Source organism: Peromyscus californicus, unplaced genomic scaffold, assembly GCF_007827085.1.
Source record: "Peromyscus californicus insignis strain IS unplaced genomic scaffold, ASM782708v3 Scaffold_10__1_contigs__length_136768540, whole genome shotgun sequence".
Lineage (NCBI taxonomy): Eukaryota > Metazoa > Chordata > Mammalia > Rodentia > Cricetidae > Peromyscus > Peromyscus californicus.
In genome coordinates this window covers 73,530,110-73,547,747 of record NW_026294391.1, presented here as the reverse complement: position 1 = coordinate 73,547,747, position 17,638 = coordinate 73,530,110, and the positions used below count along the sequence as shown (strand labels likewise).

Genomic DNA, 17,638 nt, shown 5'->3' with positions numbered 1-17,638 from the left:
CTTTTTTGAGAATTCTCCATTTAGATCTGTATCTTATTTTTATTTGAATTATTTGGTTTGTTAATGTGTAGTTTCTTAGTGCCTATGCTTCTGCTGTTCTTTTCAGGAAGTTGTCTCCTATGCCAGAATATCCAAGGCTATTTCTCACTATCTCTTCTTTTAGGTTCAGTCTATTAGGTTTTATGATGAGGCCTTTGATCCACTTGACATTGAGTTTTTGTATAGGGTGATAGATATGAATCCAGCATTAGACCTGACCTATGCTCTGAGAAGGAGCCCACCCCTGACATTGCCTCGGGGGGTAGTACCCAGAGACTGGATAGCCCAGAGACATAGGATAGAGCTAAACATGACTGGCAAAAAAATTAATGAAGTTGATTCCTGATGATATTCTGGTATTCTCATAGATCGGTGCCTACCTTGCCCAATTGTCATCAGAGAAGCTTTACCTAGCAACCAAAGGAAACAGATGCAGAGATCCACAGCCAAATATTAGGCAGAACTCAGGGAAGCCTGTGGAAGAGGGGTAGAAAGGAGTGTAAGAACCATAGCGGTCATGAACACCACAAGAATAACCAACAGAATCAACAAAGCTGGACTCATAGGGGCCAACAGAGACAGAATCAACCACCAGGTAGCCTGCATGGGAATGATCTCAACTTTCTGCACATATGTTACAGTTATGTAGCTTGGTCTTCTTGTAGGTTTCCAAAAAATGGGAGCAGGGGTGTTTCTGACCCTTGTGCCTTCCTTTTGGACAATATTCCTCATACTGGGTTTCATTGTCCAACTTTATATCAGAGCAGCACCTAGTCTCATTGCACCTTTATATGTAATGGTTGCTTGATATCCATGGGAGGTTTGTCCTTTTCTAGAGAGAAACAAAGGAGGAGTGGGTGGGAGAGGTAGAGAAGTAGTGGGGGTAGGAACTAGGAGGAGAGGAGATATCTCAAACTGGTTGGAGAGCAAAAAAAAATAATAAAATAAAGATCAAAATACATTGAATACATGTATGAGAATTTTGGTAGAATAAATATTAAAAACAGACATAGGTAGAAAGACAGAGTATATTCACATATAGTGGCATTGTCTGCAATACCAACACTTGGGACTGAGATCAGAGTATCACAAGTGAAGTGTCCCTTAGCATATCAAGCACACTACAGGGCAGGCCCAATGCACAAGAGTAGTTGTACAATAAATATGTAATTCTCTGGGGATATTTTGTAGGCTTTGTTTTTGCTTTATTTTGTCACATTGATTGTTTTGTTTGTTTTGAATTTTGTTTCTTGTGTTTTTATTGGTATTTGAAAAAGAATATAAAATGTATTGGGTAGAGAGGATATGGTTGTAGTGGGAAGAGGAGAAACTATGACTAAAATATATTGCATGTAAAATATATAGATAAAAATGATTAGTTTAAATCAAAGAACAACAAATAGATAAACTGATACATTTTTCCATATCAGAAATGACAAATGCATCATAGACAGCAATTTATTGCTCATTTTTATCCTTAACAGTCTTTCTATAGAAATAATATGCCAAATTCTTTTACTGAAAGCACTTATTACAGAAATTAAATTTAAGGGCTTATGTAAATTTTGCAAAGCTAGCCAAAAATCCAATAAAATTATGGAATCAGAAGTATAATAATATAGGTAAGCAAGGATCTTCACAGACAAAGTTTTGCATTTGTGCTGATAAAATAGAAATATAGAGATAGAAATAAGAGAGACAAGTACAGGTTTCCAGGTAAAAATACACTGTGTTTGAAAAAGATAAAGGAAGGGGAAGATTGAAGAATGAAAGTGAAAGGAAAGGAAGCAGGAGAAGAAGACATAAACTGAAGAAAGAGAAAAGAAGGGAAAAAATAGAGACAAAAAGCACATGAGATGACACACAGAGAGTTGTAAAAATATAAAAGGAAATTAAACTGTGTTGCTTTCTCTTATGTCCTTCTGAAAGATATTCTTAGTGCTTTCATCTATCACAGTGGTATAGCAAACATGCCCCATACACAGATACAGTAATTCAATTAGGATTGGATTCATATTATAAGGACAAACTTTGATCTCAAGAAGTCAGTCAAGACATTTTTGGTCCATAGACATATCACCAAGCGACCAAAGAGATCTTGAGATAACCCATAACAGAGTCCACAGCAAAAAAAAAAAAAAAAAATTGGTTGTGTTAATTAAAATGAAACACATGCAATGAATAAAGTTGAATTGTATAAGTGTCTCATCCTTAAACATGTGAAAAATCATCAAAAGGAGGAGGAGGAGGAGGAGGAGAAGGTATAGGGCATGGACAATGAGAACAAAAAAGAAATTCCAACAATCTGGAATTTACCCTTAAGGAACTAATGATCAGTAAGATGATTAATGCATACAATAATAAAATTTGTGAAAAAATATAAATCAAGTTGAATTTATTAAAATATGCTGTGAAAAGAGCTGTTCTCTAATACATGATGCTTTACTTTTGTCTTTAGTCATAGAAAACAAACATTTTTTCATTGCAGTTTTTCATCCAAATTTTTTTAAATTTTATTTTATTTTATTTTACAATACAAATCAGCCACGGATTCCTTTGTTCTCCCCCCTCCCGCCCCCCTCCCCTTCTCCCCAGCCTACCCCCTATTCCCACCTCCTCCAGGGCAAAGCCTCCCCCGAGGACTGAGATCAACCTGGTAGACTCAGTCCAGTCAGGTCCAGTCCCCTCCTCCCAGGCCGAGCCAATCGACCCTGTATAAGCCCCAGGTTTCAAACAGCCAACTCATGCAATGAGCACAGGACCCGGCCCCACTGCCTGGATGCCTCCCAAACAGATCAAGCCAATCGACTATCTCACTCATTCGGAGGGCCTGATCCAGTTGGTGACCCCTCAGCCATTGGTTCATAGTTCATGAGTTTCCAATTGTTTGGCTATTTATCCCTGTGCTTTATCCAACCTTGATCTCAACAATTCTTGCTCATATAAACCCTCCTCTTTCTCGCTAATTGGACTCCCGGAGCTCCACCCAGGGCCTAGGGGGTGTAGGCAATGATCACTGTTATTATTTAGACATAAATGTGAATTTTCACTGTTACTAAGGAATGTTTGGTGACATTTTCATAAGTAAGGTATGCTCTGTAAGTGCATTTTAATTTGAGAATTGAAGACATGTTATTCATGGAGTTAATAAAATTTGAGGCCTGAAATGTGGAAAATATTTGTAACATAACAGAAACAAGAAAGCTGGCAATGGAAGACCTAGGGATACCCTGCCATGAATTGGACAATTGCAAGATTTGTTGAGGAAATAAAAAATTAGAGCCAATGGAGGAATTGTGTATGCCTATGGGGCTCATGAAGCAGTAATTTCTAGAGTATTTTGCCAAGAGCTCATGAAGTTAATCTATTATCATTTTTTTAATCCTCCTGTGACCCAAGTACATTATATCAAGTATATGGTTGTACCTACAAATCTGAAAAGGACTCAGCCTTAGTGGGGAATTATAACTTCCTATTTTTTTATCTTCCTTGAATAATGTTAAATTAAAGATAAGTGAGAAATTTTATAATATGAGTAATGTGAGGACTGAAAAGTTGGCTCAGCAGTTGAGAATACTTCTTGCCCATATAGTGGGACCACAGTCTTAATCCTAGCACTCATTTTAGGCAGCTCACTACAAACTGTGATTCCATCTTCAGGAAACTCTATTGTCACACTCACTTGAACATACTCACATGAACATCCACATAATTTAAAAAAAATAAAACTTCAATAGCTTGTAAATTGTCAGTATTACTTTGTGGTATTTTGAGAACTTATTCTTTTCTTTTTTAACTTTTAATTGATTTGTTGTGGATTTTACATCATGCATCCTGTTCCCACTCATCTCCCTATCCCCTTACCTCTGTCCTCTACTCTAGTGACATCACCCCAAAACAAACAAATTTAAAAGTAAAGCCTAAAAACAAAACAAAATAAGAAAGAAAACTTGGGCATGAAAGCTGTAGTGTTGTCTACTGAGTTATACAGTATAACCCTCAGTCTATGTGTCTTTACTTGTAAATATTCTTTGAAATGGATCATTTGTCTGGCTTAAGGCCTCTGGCTTCTGTTACTCTATCGATAATGGGCCCTCATAGGTATTCCTCCGGGATACTCTGTTGTTGTCCTGGGTCATGGGAATCCTGTAATTTTGGATCTGCAGATCAGGCCCCTTCACACAGTCCAGCAGTTCATAGATAACGTGGATGTTGGGATGGGTTAACTCACAGCCCCAGTTCTGGGACTGGGTGGTAGCTGTGTTGGTCAGACCACCAAATTTCCCTTGTCATCACTACCAGGGTGATCTCTCCAATACTGTCCCAGCTAGCTCACTCAATGCGGCAGGTAGCAAGGAGTAGGGCCAGTTCTGCTCTCACACTCTCTGGACAGGTTCCCCTGTGTTTCCACCTAGAGGGTGAGCTCAATTGTGCTGCCCAGGTGAGGTGCAGTACCAACTCTCCCACTCTCATAAACTTAGAGCCAGCTCTTCTACCTTCACAGGTAGTAAGGGGTGGGGAAGAGAGGAATTTTTCTCTACCTTGCCCCACCATATGGCCAATGAGGGGCGGGGCCACATTCCCAATGCATTTCCATGGAGACAGATCACCTGTGCCCCAGTCGACACTGTCAAATGTACTGTGCTGCCTGGGTGAGGTGCAGGGCCCACTTTTCTGAGTGCTGCCCTCAGTGAGGGGCAGGATCAGCTCTCTCACTCTCATGACCACGGGCCCTGCTTTTCCTGTCTTCCATAAGTGGTGAGGGATGCGGGGCATAGGGCCAAGAGCTATCTTTTCCTCATCCATGCCACCACATGACAGTGGGGCTACTTATCTTACTCTCACACTTTCTTTCTTTCTTTTTTCTTTTTTTTTGGGGGGGGGGGTTTCGAGACAGGGTTTCTCTGTGTAGCTTTGTGCCTTTTCCTGGAACTCACTTGGTAGCCCAATCTGGCCTCGATTCACAGAGATCAGCCTGGCTCTGCCTCCCAAGTGCTGGGATTAAAGGCATATGCTACCACAGCCTGGCAATTCTCACACTTTCAGGGCCAGCTCACCTGTACCCACCGCATGAAGTCTAACTCTACTGTGCAGCTCAGGTGAGGTACAGGGACCACTCTCCCAAATGCTGCAGTTGGTGAGGGGTAGGGCTAACTCTTTGCAACCCTATTCTCACTATTTTCCATGGAAACAGAAGCCAAGGATCTCACCACAGACCTTGCATACGGTAGGGCCATGGACCCAGATATGGCCTCTGACAGCAACCCATGTCTATGTAACACCTTTGCTCTAGGATGCAGCACTTGCTCGCTATCCATATCTGTATGTCCCTAAAGAGGCAAAGCCCTTGGGCACTAAGATGGCTCTAGGTGGCAGCCCAGAACCTTGACCTCTGCATTGGCCTTGGTGGCAATAAGGGACAGGAATATCCACACAGACCCCAGCTACAGTTAGACCATGGACCCAGACAAGGTCCTTGGCAGCAGCCCAGGCAGCGATGTCATCATGGCCCTAGTTGGCATTGTAGATTGCCCAGATCATCATGGCCCCAGTGGCAGCATGGCCTTCAAATGCCAACAGACCCTGGGCATCCACTCAGCATTTAGTGGTAACCTGAGCCACAGACAACAACACCATCCCTGGCCTGCAGTAGGGACATGGAACCAGATATGGCCCTCAGACACAATTTGGATCCAGAAGACACCAGGGCCTTTGGTGGCAGCTCAGGCCTCCCAAGTCTACATGGCCCAAGCAGCAGTTTGATTATAAAAGACTAATAGGGCCTCAGTGCTGGCCCATACCATGTTCCTCTACTTGGCCCTCAGTGGCAACAGGAGCCACAGAAGTCTATTTAGTGTCTGGACTCAGCAGGACCACATAACCAGACATGGGTCTCAGCAGCAGTCCTGGGTGGCAGTGCAGATAGATCTCTTGGATTATCATGGACTCATAGTCCCAGGTTGCAACACAATCACTACAGTCCTCTTAGATCAGAGTGCCCCCTGTAGGGGCACATTCCTCAGAAACAGACCTACTCACAGTCAGTGGTCCAGATTCTGCACGTCCACAGGGACCTTGTTAGTAACAGGAGCCACAGACATCAACACAGACATACCCACTCCCCAGCTGTATCAGGGCCACAGACAAAGACATAGCCCTTGTCAGCAGCCCAGTGTAGTGATATATTGTGTCCCCCAATATATTGTGTATGCTAATAAAACTTATCTGGGGTCAGAGAACAGCCACTAAATTAGATATAGGGGCTAGACAGTGGTGGCACACACCCCTTAATCCTAGTATTCTGGAGGCAGAGATCCATCCCTATCTCTTTGAGTTCAAAGCCACACTGGAAACAGATCCAGGCATGGTGGCATATACCTTTAATCCCAGAATTTGAGATCTTATGTCCTTGCTTAGGAAAGACACATGCCTTTAATCCCAGGAAGTGATGGCAGGAAGCAGAAAGGTATGTAAGGCACAAGGACCAGGAACTAGAAGCTTTTAAGCGTTTAGGCTTTTTTTCATTTTTTTATTTTATAATTAATTTTACATATCAGCCATGGATTCCCCTGTGCTCCCTCCTCCCACCCCCCAGCCTTCCCCCCCAATTCTTCCCCCATTCCCATCTCCTCCAAGACAAGGTCTCCCCTGGGGATTCAGCTCAGCCTGGTAGATTCATTTGAGGGAGGTCCAATTCACTCCTCCCTACAGTAAGGCTGAGCAAAGTGTCTCAGCACAGGTCCTAGGTTCCAAAAAGCCAGCTCATGCACTAAGGACAGGTTCCGGTCCCACTGCCTGGGGGCGTCCTAGATAGTTCAATCTCATCAACTGTCTCACTTATCCAGAGGGCCTGATCCAGTTCCATGGGGACTCCTCAGCTATTGGTTCATAGTTCATGTGTTTCCACTAGTTTGGCTATTTGTCCCTGTGCTTTTTCCAATCATGGTCTCAATATCTCTTGCTCGTAAAATCCCTCCTCTCTCTTGCCGATTGGACTCCCGGAGCTCCACCTGGGACTTGGCCGTGGATCTCTGCATCTGCTTCCATCAGTCACTGGATGAAAGTTCTTTCATGACATTTAGGGTATTCGGCCATCAGATCACCAGAGTAGGTCAGCTCAGGCTTTCTCTCGACCATTGCCAGTAGTCTATTGTGGAGGTATCTTTGTGGATTTCTGGGGAAGTTTTTAGGCTTTTAGCAGCAGTTCAGCTGAGAGCTATTTGGGTGAGGAATCAGAGGAAACAAGATCAGCTGAGAAGTTGGCAAGGTGAGATTGACTGTGGCTTGTTCTGTTTCTCTGATCATTCAGAATTTACCCTAATATCTGGCTCTGGGTTTTTTTTTAATTAATAAGACCATTTAGCAATTTGTCTTACAAGCCCAGGCCAGATATCACCACGGACCATACCTGGTGGGACAAGCCATCTCCATCAGCCTGTTCCTCATCTTCCTCATGTCTCCAGATCCACTTCTCTCCCCAGAGCATGAATCTTTTTTCAATTGGAGTTGAGTGCTTATAGAAATATGGGATGTGTTTTATATTGCTGTTATCTTCTCTAAGAATACTTAGAGCCTAAAGTTAATGTATAATAATACCTTCTTAAAATATAATGTATATATAGTGGTTTGTGTTATTCTACCAGAACAAAAGTAATGTAGAGACATCAAAAGGATAATAATAATAAGACATAGAGGTAAGGTGAAGAAGAATCATGGGTATGCTAGCTGAGTTCTCTGGAAGCAGCTATGAGGTACAAGTGGAACCTCAAGAAGATTAACGAAGAACAATGTTTATAAATCTTCAAAATATTGAATATCAGAATGTCCCAAAGAAAGTTTCTGAGTTCAACTCAAGACTGACATCTATGAAAGGATATAGAGGAGACAAAGATCAAGAATAAAGAGCCCAAATCAGAACCCAGAATTTTAGTTAGGGTTACTATGACTGTGATGAAATATCATGACCAAAATCATGTTAGGGAGGAAAGGCTTTACTTTGTCTTATGATTATACATCGTTGTTCATTGTTGAAGGAATTTAGGGCAGAAATTCAAGCTGGAGGCAGGAGTTCATGCTGAGGCCATGGATGGATGCTACTTACTGGCATTTTCATTGTGGCTTGTTCACTCTCTTTATTATAGAACCCAGGATGCTCAGTCCATGAGTGGACTCACTAACAGTGAATTGAGCCCTCCCCAACAATCATTAATTAAAAATATGCCCGACAGGCTTGACTACAGCCTAATTTTATGAAGTCATTTTCTCAATTGAGTTACCCCCATCTCTGATGACTGTAGCTTTTATCAAATTGGTTTAAAACTAGCTAGCACACCAATGTTTATGTACTTATGTCCTTTTAATTAAAATAGAATTATATTACTTTCCATTGTCACTTTCTTTATCTCCTCCCAGCTACCCTCCCTTGGACCTATCCCATACATCACCATTCTCAAGTCATTAGCTTCTTTTTCTTATACTATTATTGTTAACACAAAATTTACATACATAAATACATGCATGTATATGTATATATGCAAATTGCTGAGTCCATTTTCAGTGTTTGAGTGTATAGGGATTTTGGGTGTACCAATTAAAATGGACAACCAATGAGAGGCCTCATATTGGGGAGAGGCTTGTTCTCCTTTTCCTAGTAGTGATTAGTTGCCCATAGATTTTTTTTTAAGTTTACAGTTATTTTTATTGATTTATTTATTTACACGTGTATGTGTGTAGGGATTCGAGGGCCACAGCCCATGTGTGAGGTCAAAGGACAGCATGCGGGATTCAGTTCTGCCCTTCTACAGTGTACATTCCAGCAACTGAACTCACATGATCAGGCTTGGTGACAAGCACCTTTAGCCACCGAGCCATTTCACCACCTGAGTTCTATAGCTATTTTACTCACACATTCATAAAAACTTGGCCTCTGCTTATTTCTCAGTTTTTGGCATTTTGTACAGCACTGTTTGTTTTGGTTTGGGTTTAGTGGTTGTTTTGTTTTGTAAGAACACAACATGTGATCAACTCATAACAAAATTTTTAAGTGTGTTCACAACAGTGTGCAGCAGACCTCTAGAGTCTATTCATTGTGCTGGACTGAAGCTATGATTACTAACTGCCCATTTCTCCTTCAACCAGTCCCTGCTAACCTTTGACTCTATGAATTTGATTATTTATTTATTTATTTATTTATTTATTTATTTATTTATTTATTTTTCTATTATCAGCTTGATACAGTATAAATTCTTATCCTAATAGTGAATTGTTTCATTGAGGCTGGAAACAGCCTAGACGCCCATCAACTGAAGAATGGATTAAGAAAATGTGGTACATGTACACAATGGAGTACTACACAGCAGAGAAAAACAGTGACAGCATGAAATTTGTAGGCAAATGGATGGAACTAGAAAATTTCATCCTGAGTGAGGTAACCCAAACCCAGAAGGACAAATATGGTATGTACTCACTCATAAGTGGATACTAGATATAAAGCAAAGAACAATCAGACTGCAACCCACAGAACCAGAGAGGCTATATAGCAGGGGGGACACTAGGATGTCTGTGGCTTATAATAAGTTTTGGTTTTACTCAATTACTGGGCAAGCCCATAGTTCTTTATCTAGGGATGGGACCCCATAAAATGTCTCCTTTCCCATTAACATGTAACTGTAATTACATTGTTCTGGTCCCAGTCATGCAACCATTTCTTGGACAGATCAAGTCATAGCAGACTTCCTGGTATTCTTCAGTCTTTTCACTCCCTCTTTGATAATTTTCCATGAGCCATCAATGTAGGAACTGAGTTGTGCATATATCGATTGTGTCCAGTTATGATTATCTGTGATGGAATCCATACTGTAAAGAGAAATATCTTTGATGAGATGTGATAACTACAATTATTTGTGGGTATAGGTAAAATTTAGAATGTAGAAAGGAATTATGCTGGACTAGTAAAGTGGCAATAGTAGATTATTTTCCAAGATTCATGACCTTGACCAAAGAATAGAGGATGTGCAAAGCAAAGATTCACTGGTTAATGAGCTCCATAATCCAACAGAGATAGCTATAATCTCATCATTATCTCCACTAAAGTTTGAGCAGTGGAGTGAATTGGAGTGCAAAGACTTCCTTATTTTCCCAATCAGCATGATGTCATTATTATAGAAATAGATTTACACTATTCTTCAGGATATCAAGTTCTTCCGGAGAGTAAAGTACTCCAGAGAGTAAAGTATCCCAGAGTGTCAAAAACAACATGGTTCTCAGATAAAGCTCTACATGTATATTTCTTACCTCTTCCATGTGTTTGTGTTAGCAAATCAGTTTTAGCTTCTTTCCTAAATGAAGCATGCACGAGGGCTACCCACAATTGTGAATTGTACAAATTTCTGAGGACAGAAAGTGTCTCATTGTGAATTGTCATTTTTATTCAATACCATAGCCAGGAGTAAGGTCACTGGTGTCTTTTTTGTCTCTGTTTACTGTGGAAATTAATACCAAACAAACCAGCAAACTTTTGCATGTTAATATGTTTTAGACACTATCATATTACCAATATTCCTTGGCACATATGAGGACTTAATATAAATTACCACCGATTTCATCTATAGATACTTGAATCAAGAGGGTCCACTGTTACTTAGACTTTTGTATGAACTTCATTTAATGGTCCACATATGTTTACTTTTAAACAGATATGACAAAACTTCAAGTAATTTCAAGACATTACCAACAAGAATTCCAAGATTGTTTGGATAAAATTTGTCCTACAATATTTAATGTGTTCTGATCTTGTTACCCAGCTTAATAGTGTGTCAGCATTAAGACAAGGAAGAAAGTTTAAGGGGTTGAGGTGGAGTTAGAAGTCATCTGTCATTAAGGATACTGCCCTGGGAAGAGATTTTGTTGGTTCTTTTGGAACTAGAGTTATTTCCTACAGTAGTGAGTTGACTCAGAAAAACCCCCAGGCTTAAACATACACAAAGAACTACAGGAAAATGAAAGAATGCTGAAAAAGGAAAGAATGGTGTTTCACAGGGAAGAGCACACAAATGTGTTTTCAATTGCCAAGTACTTGACTCTGAATAATATATACAAGTGGCATTGTACAGACTAAGCTGGATATGTAGTAACTTTTATCTTTAGGAATTAATTTTTTCAACTAATGAAAAAAAGAAGTCATGAATTTGACAGCAAGATGAAAGCATACATGGATGGGATTGAAGGGAGGAAAGAAGAGGGGAAATGTTATAATTATGTTATAATATTAACAATTAAAAAAACACCAGAACTAATTTCTTTGTTTACTGTGGTTTCTTATATTACATGCACTGCTCTAATGAGGGTGTCCACCATGAGGTTTTCACCATGGGCTAAATCAATAAGGATGTACAATCTTCTATATTCAAACTCCAAAAGTGGGAGTTAATTCCCCGTTCCTTATAAAATGCCCAGCACAGCTGATTTGTTGCCACAATGGAAAACAGGCCAATATAGACTTCAAAATTCTTCAAATATGAAGGTTTTCTCTTTCTCCTGTGTAAAGTAACCCAAATAAATTTTTGTGGGTTATTTTGTAGAATATGAAATGCATATACTTAAGATGTACTTTATATGATGCTTTAGGATTTTTCCTCATATTGATCTGGCTGATTCTCAAGTTTTCTCTCCTTTAGTCTACAAACATGATCAGTTACTGAAATTACACAGACATTAATACTGGAGTTACTACCCTAAGATCAGTTAATCCTCTGAAAAATTTCTTTACATCTAACAGTCATGGTAGTAACTGTGCCCTCTTGTATGCTCATGTTAGTAACCATGTAGTAATACCTATTGTCTAGTGCCAGAAAAAAATAAAATATACTCTTTATCTTTGCTCCTTCAGTTACTCGCCTACAAAATCCCCACAGTTTCCTAAAAAAACTATATAATTTAACTTTTTTATAGCTCAATAATATCTTACTCTGAATATATACAATATTTTCATTATTTCTTCTTTAGTTGATGGACAATGAGATTGTTTCTATTTGCTGATTCTTGAGGATAATAAAGGAATGAACATCAATGAGCAAGTATCTCTGTAGCAGGATATACAGTTCTTTGGAAATATGCATGGGGTGGCATAGTTAAATCATATAGGGGATACATTTTTAGCATTTTTTGGAACATCCACAATGATTGAACTAGTTCAAACTCCCAGTAACAGTAAATGATCATTCAACTCTCCCCACATCTACATCAACATTTGTTATGATTTGTTTCTTTAATCTTAGCAATTTTGTCTGGGATAGGCTGAACTTGCATAGTAATTTTAAGTTATATTTCATTAATTGCAAAGAATGTTGAGTATTTTTCAAAATACTTGTCAGTCATTTGTATTCCATCCTTTCAGAATACTCAATTGTAGCTAGAGTTTTCCCTGCCTGGCCCATAGTCAGGACAAATCTCTCTCACCTGTCAGTCTCACAGCCGCTCAGACCCGACCAAGTAAACACAGAGACTTATATTGCTTACAAACTGTATGGCCCTGGCAGGCTTCTTGCTAACTGTTCTTACAGCTTAAATTAATCCATTTCTATAAATCTATACCTTGCCATGTGGCTCATGGCTTACTGGCATCCTCACATGCTGTTTGTCATCATGGCGGCTGGCAATGTCTCTGACTCAGCCTTCCACTTCCCAGCTTTATTCTCCTTCTTGTCCCGCCTATACTTCCTCCTGCCTGACTACTGGACAATCAGTGTTTTATTTACCAACCAATCAGAGCAACACATTTGCCATACAGAACATCCCACAGCACTTCCCCTTTTCTTTTTTTTTCTTTCAAAAAGGAAGGTTTTAACCCTAACAAAGTAAAATTAAATATAATTTGGGAATTTGGGCGTACCTTCTCTTACTACTTCCTGCTGGAGGGGGGCGCTGTATCTTATGGGGACACAAACAAAATTTTAGGATTATGGAATAGTCCATGAGGCTATATTGTCTGAGCCAGTTGCCTTCAAACCATTCTGGATGTTGGATCATCTGGGCCATGGTGTCGTTGGAGACCTTTCAGGGGGTCTTGGCTGGTCAAACCTGATGTATCTTAATCTGGAACAAATCCTTTGGCTTTCTGTGGTAACAAAAGCAGAGTCTCCTTTCCAAAGCAACACATCCTTACATCCAAATTTTGAAGTCAAGGTATCTTTAAAATATGCATATTGGTTTAACTCAACATCTTTTACGATCAAATGTTTTTCTGCAGTTAAAAATTCCAAAGACAACACAATCCAGATTATCTGTGTAATATTCATCTTTACGAGGCTTATTTTTTATATTAATTTTATTGTCTCTTTAAAGATTTTATTTTTTAATACTATGTATTTGTTTCTATAATTGTATATATCACCTTTTTTGTCTCCTTCAAGCCTACGTATATTTTACACACATTGTAAACTATTACATCTAAATCTGCCTTATTGTGAATCTATTGCTTTAAACTGCAGCATTTGTAAGACTGAAAGGGCGCTATGACTGCTGGCTCCACCCACCTCAGCTTCCCAACATGGGGGTGGTATGTTTACCACCAGCTCTGGGAGCTATTGTGGGTCTATGCTTTTATCCAAGCAGTGTGTAGCCCAGAAACCTCTTTTTTTGTTTTGTACTAGCAAAGGCTAAATCCACCATGCAGCTTAATATGCCACTTGCAGAAGCCTCATTCCCGCCATATGGCAGGTCAAGCGCGCACGCTAGGAACCCACAAGTAGATCAAACCTGGAGCTGCCGCTCATTTGAGAGAGACAATTAGGAAGCTGTTTTAGCTCTGTTTTAGAATCTTTTCTCAGGTTTTAGGTGGAAACTCTTGCCAACTCCTTGGGCGCCATTTGTAGCTAGAGTTTTCCTGCCTGGCCCATAGTCAGGACAAATTTCTCTCACTTTCCAGTCCCACAGCCTCAGACCCAACCAAGTAAACACAGAGACTTATATTGGTTACAATCTATATGGCCGTGACAGGCTTCTTGCTAACTGTTCTTACAGCTTAAATTAATCCATTTCTACAAATCTATACCTTCCCATGTGGCTTGTGGCTTACCGGCATCTTCACATGCTGTTTGTCATCATGGTGGCTGGCAGTGTCTCTGACTCAGTCTTCCACTTCCCAGCTTTACTATACTTCCTCCTGCCTGACTAAAACTGGCCAATCAGTGTTTTATTTACCAACCAATCAGAGCAGCACATTTGCCATACAGAACATCCCACAGCACTCAATTTAATTCCATTACTAAATGTTTAAAATGTTTTAACATGATATTTATTTTTTGAATTATTTTTATGTTCTAGATACTAGCCATCTGTCAGATGTAGCTGGTAAAGATATTTTTTCTTATTCTGCAAGCCACATCTTCATCAAAATGATGGTACCCTTTGTAGTATAGAAGCATCTTAGTTTTGTGCGGTCTAGTTTGTCAATTGTTAAAACCTGCATCACTGTGGTTGTTTTCCTAAAATCCTTTCCTGTTTGCATATTAATATAACTATACAAGTTAAAATCCCTAAATTTTCCCAGATTCTTCCCTGATTCATGGTATTGGGTATTATGTTGAGGTCCTTAAGCTATTTGGAGTTGATCGAAATAGTAATTAAAAGTCTCCCAACCCAAGAATCCAAGGTCTAGATGGATTCATTACAGAATTCTAAGAGACTATGAAAGAAGAAATAATATCAATACTACTCAAATTATTATGAAAACAGAAAGAGAATATTTTCATATTGTTATGGAGTCTCATTACCCTGGTACCAAAACTAGATAAAGACTTTCACAAAGAAAGAGAATTATAGGCCTATGCCCTAACAAATATAGACAGAAAAATTCTCAGCAAAATACTTGCAAATGGTATTCAAGAAGAAATACTAAAGATCATCCAAAATGATAAATTTTGCTTCATGTCAGACATGCAGATATGCTTCAACATATAGAAATCAAGCAATGTAGTCTACCACATAAACAGACTCCAGGACAGAAATCACATGATTGTGTCATTATATGATGAAAGTCCTTTACAAAATCCAGCATCCCTTGATGATAAAAGTCCTTCAGAATGAAACCATACAGGTGAACTACTGAATAAAGACAGTATATAAAAAGTACATAGCAAACATCACACTAAATGGAGAAAAACTCAGCATTTCCACTAAAATCAAGAAAAAAAGACTAGGATATCAACAATCTCCATATCTATTAAATGTGTTGATTGAAGTCTTAGCTAGAGAAATAAGACAATAGAAAACAAAAAAAAATGAATATTAATAGAAAAGTAAGAAATCAAAGTGTCCTTATCTGTAAATTATATGATTCTGTTCATAAAAGAACTTAAAGACTCCACCAGAAAACACCTATAACTGATACATGCATTCATTAATGTATTAGGAAACACAATTAACATGGAAGGATTGGAGTAGTCCTCCTTCAGAAAATGAAGCAAAGATAACGAAATAAAAAAAAAACACTACCGGTCATAACAGCTTTGAAAATATTTACTTGAGAATAAATCTGACAACAAAAGTGGAAGACTTGTGCAATGAAAACTAAGAAACTGAAGAAAGTAATTGAAGAAGAGACTAGGTGGAAAGAATGTCCATTTTTATGAATTAGTAGGGTTTACAATGTAAAAATGGCCACCCTACCAAAAGCAATCTACAAATTCAATGGCATACCAATAAAATTACAATGTAGTTCTTAAAAGAAAATGAAAAAAACATAATTGAAACATTCATTACTAACAAAGACCTAGGATAGCCAAACAAGACTGAACATCCAAAATACTGGTGTAAGTACCATCATTCCTTATTTCAAGTTATATTACAAAGCAGCAACAATTAAAACAAGCTTAAAAACACATACATTCATCAATGTAGTACAACTGAAGATACAGATTTAAGCTCACACATACAAATCCACCTCAGTTTTGACAAAGGGGCCGAATGTATTTTGGGAGAAATCAATGGTGATGATGGAATAACTAGATACCTACACAGAAAGGAATGATTCTAGATCCACATATCTCACTCTATATAAGCCTCCATGTGGATTGAGGACCTCAGCATAAGATCTGAACCAAGTAGTGATTATTAGATACTAAAATATGCAACTCTAAGCCACAAATATGGTTTCTAGGTTTTCTGTACATTCTAACTTCTAAATTCTAAATCTTCATAGTGGTCTCTTCAAGTTCATGTGCAATAGGCTTAGCAACCGGTTTTACTAACAATGATCTAATCGTTGAAATATTATAGATTCTTTAGTCCTTCCTTCAATGATTGGATTGTTAGCTAGACTCTGCTATTAAACCAAATCTTTAAAATTTCTCCTGGAAGGGAGACAATGGGGCGGAGGGCACTGTGGTAGCCGCCGCCACTGCGCCTGACCCGCTCGGCCTCCCGCGACTGGCTGCCGCTGGAACCACCCTAAGAACAGGATATGTATTCCTCGGAGAAAGCCTGAACAGTAGATCTTGGTTTAATACTGGACTAGGACAACACAGAGACTTTTCCAGTCATGAATTCGGACCAGGATGTAGCATTCAAACTTGCTCAAGAATGAGCTGAAATAGTTGCTAAATATGACAGAGGACGAGAAGGTGCAGAAATCGAGCCTTGGGAAGATGTGGATTATCTTGTTTACAAAGTCACTGATAGATTTGGCTTTTTACATGAGGAGGAACTCCCGTATCATAATGTAGCTGTGGACTGGCAAAAGCAACTGGAAACTGAAAGAACCACCAAATGGCTGAAAATGCTGAAAGGATGGGAAAAATACAAAAATACTGAGAAGTTTCATAGACGAATTTACAAAGGAATTCCACTCCAGCTACGAGGTGAAGTCTGGGCTCTTCTTCTTGAGATCCCTAAAATGAAGGAAGAAACAAGAGACCTTTATAGTAAATTAAAACATAGAGCACGGGGTTATTCACCTGACATCAGACAAATAGACCTTGACGTGAACCGCACATTTAGGAACCATATTATGTTTAGAGACAGATACGGTGTTAAGCAATAATCCTTATTCCATGTTCTTGCTGCATATTCTATCTATAATATGGAAGTTGGATACTGTCAGGGGATGAGCCAAATAACAGCCCTACTCCTCATGTACATGAATGAGGAAGAAGCCTTCTGGGCCCTGGTCAAACTCTTCTCTGGCCCCAGACACGCTATGCATGGCTTTTTTGTCCAAAGTTTTCCTAAACTCTTGAGATTTCAAGAACATCATGAAAACATTCTGAATAAATTTATGTCCAAACTTAAGCAACACTTGGTAGGTAGATGTGCCGCTGACTATAGCCACCTACACCGAGAGTGAAGATGTGGTGATTAATTAAATTCAGCCTGGGTTCCCTGTTCCTGGTTAGCTCACTGTGTAGTCAGAATCCTCAATTGTTTGAAGAACATTAGATTTGTAAAATTTAGTATTAATAGACTACCACAGTCCTAATTCATAGTTTCAGATTACTTCTATGAAACTGATAAATACTACTAATAAAAATTTTACAAATGTGTGAATTCTCCATTTTTTTAGGTTTTAAATTGTACAGATAGTATTATAAGAAGCATAAGAATT

General features: G+C 39.0%; 1 protein-coding gene across 1 annotated transcript; it reads left to right on the top strand.

Annotated features, from left to right (window-relative positions):
* The first annotated feature begins 556 nt into the window (after positions 1–556).
* Positions 557–17,380, top strand: LOC128116994 (USP6 N-terminal-like protein). The gene is given in 3 exon segments (XM_052748755.1): positions 557–634; positions 16,396–16,525; positions 16,623–17,380. Coding segments are annotated over 3 exon segments (966 nt in total).
* Positions 17,381–17,638: the final 258 nt, after the last annotated feature.